The following is a 9,766-nucleotide window of genomic DNA, read 5'->3' on the forward strand; positions in this document are numbered from 1 at the left end:
ATTCAACATGAATGCATACATTACTGCATAAATTACCACCCAAAGGTTAGCTTGGAAAACATTTATTATCCCATTGATTATTTATGACATGGATTATTGATGACAACTGAATTGCTCACTCTTTCCACAGTGCTTCATGAACTCCATTCTGCAGTGTCTGAGTAACACGCACGACCTGCGTGACTACTGTCTGCGCAACACACACCGTACCGACCTCAACAACAACTGCAGGGCCAAAGCGGCTCTAATGGAGGGTATGTGCACATGCAGCTGCATGACACTCAGTAGGAGTCAGATAGGGGGTGAGAATTTTTAGGGTTCTCACAGTTAGATTTTGATTCATCGAAATCTTATCGTGAGGACCGTAAACGTTCCTGTAAAAATTCTAATTTTTATTGCCTATGTCGGGATTTTTTTCTGTTGGTAAAACATATAGTTTTCAGTCATTTGGCAGTGGATGTGGAGGCCTAATATATTTCCACCTGAAATGTTTTGAAGTATTCAGTTCGATTTGATGTATATAGCACTCCGGATGTAGATTTAGGCCACTTCCAGATTAATCCGGATAGATCTGAAAACTGCCTTTTTGTTTTAAAACGCTCTTCGTGTACACTGGCGTTTTCAAACGTTTTCCAAAAATTGCTCATCCACACTGACATGTCTGAAAACACTCACATCCCTATGCTGCACATGTGTAAAAACGTAAGAAGCTCTGGCCTGCGTCATTGCCGCCAGGCGTTTATTTAAAAACGCAATCTGAAGGTTGTACAAAGTGACATTAATGTTTAAAAAAGCTATCAGACTGGACAGCCGGTGCAACATCTGCAGTACAACATCGTCCACCAGCTTGTTTGTTTTGAGTTGAATGTGTCATCTTTTTTGAACACCTCCGTTTTCTCAGTCTGCACTCCAACGTAAAAACGAAAATTTTCAGATTCATTCATTTGGGAGAGTGTTTTCCAAGAAAAAGATGCCTTTTCAAATTCATCCAGATTAATGTTGACGTACGCTTACTGTATTAACTTATTCAGGGAAAAGTGTTTGTTTGCTACATGTAAAATTCAGACGTCTGTTTATCTGAGAAATATTACGTCTAATCCTCTTCGTCTGCGATAAAGAAAGCAAACGCCGCACGAGCATCACTATGGGAAGCGACGGCTCCCCCGACTGCAAGCTGCAACTCTCGCCAAACGGTTACATCCAGCGGCAGCCGAAGTCGAACACAGCTTAAGTCATAGTTTTTGAATACCTCCGTTTTCTCAGTCCACACTACAACGTGAAAACAGCGTTTTCAAACGTGCGAGAGTGTGTTCGAAAAGTATGGACAGAAGGCCAAAACGTTGAGAAAATGCTGCGTTTTCAAATTTATTCAGATTAATGTAGATTTAGCCTTAGATTTAGAAAGTATTCAAATACGATTTGAATTTTCATAATATTCATTTATGCGTTTTCAGAGTTTGCCAAGCTGACTCAGACACTGTGGACATCAGCGAGCAACGACGCCATCAGCCCCTCTGACTTTAAGACTCAGATTCAGAAGTACGCTCCGCGCTTCATGGGCTACAAGTAAGTCTCTACTCTTCAGATAAGACACGTCAGAATGCGCTAATTAGCTTTACCTATACTCGCTGTGACCTCAATTAAATGATTAATGAACTAACTGAAATATTAGCCTGTACTGATCCATCTGATAGTACAACGTGTTCGATTTCACTGCTTCTCCTTTCTCATATCTTTCTCTCTCTGCGTCACAGTCAGCAGGATGCTCAGGAGTTCCTGCGCTTCCTCCTGGACGGGCTCCATAACGAAGTGAACCGAGGGTCACTGAGGCCCAGAGCGCCCACAGAGGATGCTTACGACCACCTCTCGTAAGCGCACGCTTATGATTCCTACGATTACTCTCACCCCAGTGGTTCTCAAAGTGGTGTCCGCAGGGTCCATGAAGCAGAGATAGGGCCTCCCTGATTTGTTTGTTTGTTTGTTTGTTTGTTTGTTTGTTTTGGTACAGAGACTGGAATCACAGTCCACTGTTATCAGAGTTATTATATGTATTATTGTGCTCTTGCAGTTCTTAGCCAGTTTGACTGGTCACTGGGTTTAATCTAAACCTCAGTAACTCATAAACAAGTCAGACCGCAACTTCCAACCTCAGCAATGCCACAGTCATCTGTGAAGCATTCAAATAATCAGCCTAATATTAGAATTTTTTGAATGTCTTTACTGAGGAGGTCCAGGGAATTTATTTTCCAGTTAAAGAGGTCCCTGGCTGCAAAATTTTGACATGTATTAAATGTATGTTCTTAAACTGAGGTCCATAAAGCCAAGGGATACTTTTCAGATTACATTTTACTGGTTTACTGGTTTACTGGTTTATAGATTACTGTCAAGTACTGTCGAATTTAGTATGTAGTATGCACAGTTAGTAATATGTAGCTGGAGGACCTAAGACCAACAATTTAAAACTCCAGTCTGAGTGGATGAAACCCCTGCGTGGGCTAAAGGAAAATTCTTGTTAAAGTCTAGCTAGTTAACTATTTCCTAGCTCACACACACACACAAACACACACACACACACCCCAAGAGACTTTATGTAATTTTAAGGCAATTTTATGCAATGACCTGACCTAGCTTCAAGGAAATTATTCACTTACAAACTTTCCAGTATGTTGGCTAACTCACTAACACTAGCATGCTAGCAGATTTAGATATATTTAAGTACGGGTTGTATAATGTTTAGCTAGGTAATGACAGATGGCTAGTGGCTAATATTAGTTAAACTATGACTGTGATAGCATTAGCTGGCTAACCAAAATTAATCCCAAACTGAGTTGGCTATAATTAACATAAACTGAAAGCCCAACTTTTAAATAAATGAAACGCAAGTGTAATTAATGTCATTTCAGTATGTCATCTAATTTATCTGAATTGTTTTTAGCAAAAGTTCTGTGGATGAATTGCGGGAATAACAGGCTCCAGTGAAACCAATTAATAAATCAGTCCCTCTAAGATTTTTGCATTCACAGAAATGAACAAATGAAAAAAACTCAAGCAAACTCTATGTTTGCAATGTTTCGAAAGTACTGCAGATTTGGGCCAAGACATGTCATGTGACGTCATCACAACACATGTTCAGCCAAAGCCCTCTTCGATTCATGTGCATTGAATATGAATACAGATAAAAGGTCTCATTTACCACCAAACGTCACTGTGAAAGGCCGTGCAAAACAATTCCCTGCGATTGCAATTTCGCCAATTCAAGTAGTTTTCCACAAAAGAGGCACAAAAAACTCCGCAAGTTGCATCGTAAAAATTTTGAAAACAGCCACAGAAAATTCATGAATATTTGGCCACAACGATCACAAAAAAAAACTGTATGGACTGATAAATATGGCAAAACACATTTGCTGTTTTAACAGCTGGATTATTTACATGAAATACATCTGTTCTGATCATAAAGGAAGGGAAATTATGCAAGATGGTGTCACTGGCTAGAAAAAATCTAAGAACCCTGCTTTGACTGGACTATATCTAATGACTGTAGTCTTGAGATCACATTCTTACTGTGTGTGTGTGTGTGTGTGCGTGTGCGCGTGTGCGCGTGCACTCCTCAGGGATGACGAGAAAGCCAAGAGAATGTGGAACAAGTACCTGGAGAGAGAAGACAGCAAAGTAGTTGGTGAGTGCGACTAAAGAAGTTGGTGTGTGTGTGTGTGTGTGTGTGTGTGTGTGTGTGTGTGTGTGTGTGTGTGTGTGTGTGTGTGTGTGTGTGTGGATTGCTAATGTGTGCTTTGGTCTTTTCCCACAGATCTGTTTGTTGGCCAGCTGAAGAGTACACTGACCTGCAGCGAGTGTGGCTTCTGCTCCACTGTATTCGATCCGTTCTGGGATCTGTCTCTACCTATTGCCAAGGTAAACACACACTCTCGAACACAGACACATAAACACAGACAGGTTGGAGTTCCCTGGGTCAAAGTGTGTCTTAACTCTACTCTCTTCCTGCTGTAGAGCTCTGGAGAGGTGATGCTGATCGACTGCCTCCGGCTTTTCACCAAGGAAGATGTACTGGATGGGAATGAGAAACCAGTAAGTGTTTGTACTACGGTGTGTGTGTGTGTGTGTGTGTACGTACTAAATACTCTAGGTATTACTTGTGTCTAATCGTGCAAATGTCCATTTGATGTTAATGTGTCGTTATATCTATAGAACTTTTTAACATACAGTTTAAGGCAGTTTGATGTGGCCCAGGACTAAACTGAAATAATCCCATGCTCTAAGAGAATGTTTAGTTTCTCTTTTTGTTGTCTTACCCTGATCTCTCTCTCTCTCTCTCTCTCCCTTCCTTTCTCTCTCTCTCTCTCTCTCTCTCCCTCTCTCTTTCTCTCTCTCTCACACAGACATGCCAAAGGTGTAAAGCCAGGCGGAAATGCACGAAGAAATTCACCATTCAGAAATTTCCCAAAGTCCTGGTGCTTCGTATCCTTTCTGAAATCACTCTGCCAAGCAAATTATCACCAGTTCTGCACATAATTTAACATAAAACATCCACACCAACATGAAATAATGTGAGAGTTGTGTACATACAGTGATTGATTTTTCTGCAGCTCTTTTTCAAATTTTGCGGTGATTTATTTATTTTCTTTCTTTCTTTCTCGGAAAGCGACTGGAATTGGTGAAACTGTAGTCACGTTTTTAGCAGCGACGTTTGTCTGTAAATGAGACCTTTTATCTGTACTCCTGTTCAACGCATGCGAGTCAAACAGGGCTCTGACTGAATGTCCACTGTGACGACGTCACATGAAGCGTCTTGGCCCAAATCCTCAAGCATTTTTGAATAATCGCAAGCTCCTCCGAATATCGTGGAGTTTGCTTGATTTTTGCGTTCATTTCTGCGATCGCAACATCCTGGAGGGACTGGTATATGTGCTGCATACATGCCTGTTGGTCCTTAACTCTCTGGCCGGTTCAGATCTAAAGCGATTCTCTGAGGCTCGCCTGAAAACCGCCAAACTCTCTACGTTCGTCAACTTTCCCATCAAAGAGCTGGACCTGTGCGAGTTCGCTTCAGACAACAGCAGTACGTATAGTATCCCGTCATCCTTTTATACTTCATTCAAACGCATAATTATACTTGATTTTAATTTAATAAGCGGTGGCATTTTTGTTTAATCAAGAGCAGTATATAAGACAGAATCTGATGTACTTCAGGAGGTTCAGTGAAGTGTATTTTAATCTCTCTTTCCTTTTATTCGTCTAGCGCACTCCGTGTATAACCTGTATGCAGTGTCTAATCACACAGGCACCACACTGGGTGGCCATTACACAGCATACTGCCGCAACCCTTCCACAGGAGAGTGGTACTCGTACAACGACTCCAGGTAACTCACCGAAAAGCTCATGATTGTATAGTTGAGTAGTTGAGAGTACCACACTGTCCCGAAGCGCTGTTCATCTTTAACGTCAGATATCAGAGACGTGTTGTGCTCAGCATCCAAAATATGCACACGTTTACATATCCTCTCTCTTTTGTTTTTAGGGTGAGCCCTATGTCCTCCAGCCAAGTGCGCAGCAGTGATGCCTACGTGCTGTTCTACGAGCTTGCTAACTCCTCGCGCTTGTGATCCAGCCTCGTCTCCGGCCTAAAGAAGGATTCTGGGATCAACATGGGGCTAAACGCTGGCCTGGACTTGAGACTAAACCTCAGCAATAGCTGTGCTTTGAGCCACAACATGAGATTGTTTTTAAGACTTCACTTGCCTAGGACATGATTTCAGACACAGCCCTAAACAAGCTCTGGTATAAGGGCTTCCTCATCCTGTATTCCACTGGATGTAGACTGCCGCTGCTAAAGGGATGGGGATGAAAACACTCCTTGTATGAAGAAAGAAAGCAACTGGAACACTACCTCTCACAATGAGCAGGACCGGGTGTGTGTGTGGGTGTGTGGGTGTGTGTGTGGGTGTGTGTGTGGGTGTGTGTGTGGGTGTGTGTGTGGGTGTGTGTGTGGGTGTGTGTGTGGGTGTGTGTGTGGGTGTGTGTGGGTGTGTGTGTGGGTGTGTGTGTGGGTGTGTGTGAAGACGGATGTCAAAGAACTATGCACTGTGTACCTGGAGCTCTTTGTTCCTCTACAGTCAGTCATCACGACTGCATTGTGACTAATTTATTCTGGTATTTTAATGTTTTTCATTTTGAGACTCTGGATCTGATTATGAGTCACAACAGTGAGTGGTTCAAGTAAAAATTTAATTTTCCAGTCTTTATTTATTTTATTTTTTACCCCAAATGTAATATGACATGCTTGGTATCTTTAGTTTTGCACAAGCGCTAATGAAAATATGTCTCACCCGAAATCTTTTTCATAAATACATATCTGCCCATATCTTCATTTACAGTATTTGCTTCACACTGCACTGTTCAGCTACACAATCTAAGTCAAAAGGTGGGCATTTTATTATCATCAGCATCTGGCCTATTCATAATGATTGGGTCTTACTGTATACTTTATGATTTGTAGTTAGATCATACTGTGTCCCAAACCATATGGATGATGGGGTTGTTTGTTTTGTTTTGTTTTTGTATGCCTGTGTAACTACTGAAGAACTGGATGTAGTTCTGGGATATTTATGGAAAAGATTTTTTTTTTTAGATAGGCATCCATTACTTGTTAACTTGCTTTATAACTCCAGAAGCAAATGTCATCAAGCTTTTGGGGAACATGGAATGTTTTGTACTCCATTTTGTTTTGTTTCTTTTTTTTTTTTTTTTTTAACTACTTTTCCAAAACAGAGGAGATGAGTCGCCCCCTAGTGGAGCTCATCTTTGCAATGCTGGTTTTGTTTTATTTTGTGACCACAGGATTCACTTTCATGTGAAAGCAGGTTTTACAGCACAAGGAGCCACCTGGTGTATCTGTGCGCATTGTCTGTTTGAGAAAGAGAGAGAGAGAGAGAGAGAGTGTGTGTGTGTGTGTGTGAGAGAGAGATACAGATGGTGTGATATTTTATTTATGAAGTACAGTGTATGTATGTATGTATGTATGTATGTATGTAAGTGAGTGAGTGAGTGAGTCACAATCATGTGACTCACACAGAATGAGTCCTTCCTGTCCATGGGGCTCCACATGTCAAGTATGTTTGGCTTTTTAAAAGCCAGATAGATGTACATATGAATAAATTAACCAATTTGACCAAATCAAGCGTATTTGGGTCTCCTTTTTCTATTATTGTCAATGACAGTGTGATGCTCTAGGTTCTGCTGAGAAACCTTGGGTCTTGGCATTCATGTGGATGTTACTTTGACACGTATTGCCTACCTAAACATTGTTGCAGAACAAGTACACTCCTTATTGGCAACAGTGTTGCTGTTACACTGCACAAATTGATCAGGAACGGTTTGAGGAACATAACACAGTTCAAGGTGCTGACTTGGCCTCCAAATTTCCCAGATCTCAATCCGATTGAGCATCTGTGGGACGTGTCGGACAAGCAAGTCTGATCCACCTCACAACTTACAGGACTTGAAGGAGCCGCTAACGTCTTGGAGCCAGATACCACAGCACACCTTCAGAGGTCTTGTGGAGTCCATGCCTCGATGGGTCAGAGCTGTTTTGGTGGCACAATATGGACCTACACAATATTAGGCAGGTGGTTTCAATGATATGGCTGATCTGTGTATCTGGAAGAATAAACTTAGACATAACAGTAACATGGATTTATATATCAAGTACTTTTTAAGACAGTTTTCAAAACCTCTTGATGTTCTATAAAGCACATACAGTATAACAGTAGTTACGTTTGTGACTGATAACCACCAGGGACAGTGAACAGGGGTTTAGAAGTCATTTTAAGAGTAAGAAGGACATGGATGTCAGTAATTCGCCTGAGCGGACAAACACATAATGGCCAGAGGTATGTGGATCAATAACTATGTTGTTTATATGTGTGAACATGAAATTGAAACCCTTACACTGTTTTCAACTGACTTCTCACCTGTGAACATGCCCTACCCTTATCTACTGGGGCTGCCGCTGCTTGTGCCTCCTCCATCAGCACAGAGCATAAACAAAGCAAGAGATTAAACAGAAATATAGATATAGAAAAACTACTATATGGATAAAACTAGATACAGTAGATAGAGAAAAATTACTAGCTTAGCCCACAAAAATACACAAGAACATAAGTACTCATTAGGCGATGCTAGTTTTCCATCCATCCATTTTCTATACCGCTTATCCTTTTCAGGGTCACGGGGAAACCTGGAGCCTATCCCAGGGAGCATCAGGCACAAGGCAGGGTACACCCTGGACAGGGTGCCAATCCATTGCAGGGCACAATCACATACACACTCACACACCCATTCATACACTACGGACACTTTATACATGCCAATCAGCCTACCACGCATGTCTTTGGACTGGGGGAGGAAACCGGAGTACCCGGAGGAAACCCCTGCAGCACGGGGAGAACATGCAAACTCTGCACACACATGGCCCCGGCGGGACTCAACCCCCTGAGGCGAACGTGCTAAACACTAAGCCACCGTGTGCAATGCTAGTTTTGAGTAACTATATTTGAAGGAATGCTATAACTGCACAATGAAATTTGTTTATACATTCCTTATTTATCTGTGCCAATTACTATTCTTTTTCACCATTTTTTCACCTACTCTACAATTTTACACTTTGACCAGTAGGTGGCAAGCAATGTTCTGATTAGAAGTGTTTTTTGCAAGTTGGACAGGCTAGATTTGGTGACTAAAAAAAGATTTTAAAAAAGAGCCTAGCGACAAATCTAGCAATTTTTTGAGCACAGCTTAGAGACTATACTGGACCCGACATGTCTCTCCAACTCACAACACAACCACTGATAGACGATTTGAGAGCGCGGGTTCATATGACTCACCATCAGTGTGTAAAAGCCAGACTGTGTTGCGCTTGCGACCAATCAGTGATCACCAATGTTCCCAATGACCAATCAGTGAGTAGCAGTATCTCCCAACGACCAATCACTGATCATCACTGTTTGTTCCACCCTCTCACTTCTTAATTTTTCTTTTCAAACTCTCTTCTTGGAGGTATTCCATCCATCCATTTTCTATACTACTGATCATTCAGGGTCGTGCGGAACCTGGAGCCTATCCCAGGGAGCATCAGGCACAAGACAGGGTACACCCTGGACAGGGTGCCAATCCATCGCAGGGTACAATCACATACACATTCATACGCCTATTCATACACTATGGACACTTTAGACATGCCAATCAGCCTACCATGCATGTCTTTGGACTAGGGGAGGAAACCAGAGTACCCGGAGGAAACCCCCGCAGCACGGGGAGAACATGCAAACTCCGCACATGCAGGGCACACTGCTTTTTATCAAAGTAGCAGATCTGTAGTTTGTTTCAAATACTGTCATCAGGATCCAGTGATCTGATGTAGTTTCTGGCCAATCACCAATGGCTTTGACTGTTAACTGTAAAAAAATAAAAATAAAAATGTCTGTGGTATTAATGGTGAAGGAATGTAAAATAGCGAAGGTAAAAAAAACTGTAAATAATAAAACATGAAATTACCCTTGATTTAATAGTTAAATGCTGTTAATGTAAATACAACAACAGTTGATACTTTTTGCATTATTGTTTTGTAAAAAAAAAAATTCATTATTTTACCATTAAAGAAAACACAAAAGCAATGGTAAAGTACACAAAAAAGACTAAACGGTAAATCACTGTGTTTTCTACAGATGCATGCTGTTGGAAATATATTTTTTTC

General features: G+C 41.4%; 1 protein-coding gene across 2 annotated transcripts in view; it reads left to right on the forward strand.

Annotated features, from left to right (window-relative positions):
* usp2b (ubiquitin specific peptidase 2b) overlaps positions 1 to 7,188 on the forward strand; it is a 55,837-nt gene extending 48,649 nt beyond the window's left edge. For both annotated transcript variants that reach the window (XM_053618636.1, XM_053618637.1), the window contains 10 exons: positions 131 to 254; positions 1,455 to 1,566; positions 1,755 to 1,868; positions 3,612 to 3,676; positions 3,806 to 3,909; positions 4,006 to 4,083; positions 4,395 to 4,473; positions 4,967 to 5,074; positions 5,255 to 5,375; positions 5,534 to 7,188. In XM_053618636.1, coding sequence (XP_053474611.1) covers positions 131 to 254; positions 1,455 to 1,566; positions 1,755 to 1,868; positions 3,612 to 3,676; positions 3,806 to 3,909; positions 4,006 to 4,083; positions 4,395 to 4,473; positions 4,967 to 5,074; positions 5,255 to 5,375; positions 5,534 to 5,618 — 990 coding nt within the window. In that variant the 3' untranslated portion in view covers positions 5,619 to 7,188. The remainder of the gene's footprint in view (positions 1 to 130; positions 255 to 1,454; positions 1,567 to 1,754; positions 1,869 to 3,611; positions 3,677 to 3,805; positions 3,910 to 4,005; positions 4,084 to 4,394; positions 4,474 to 4,966; positions 5,075 to 5,254; positions 5,376 to 5,533) is intronic.
* Positions 7,189 to 9,766: the final 2,578 nt, after the last annotated feature.

The sequence above is a fragment of the Ictalurus furcatus genome, chromosome 28, assembly GCF_023375685.1.
Source record: "Ictalurus furcatus strain D&B chromosome 28, Billie_1.0, whole genome shotgun sequence".
NCBI classification, from domain to species: Eukaryota; Metazoa; Chordata; class Actinopteri; order Siluriformes; family Ictaluridae; genus Ictalurus; species Ictalurus furcatus.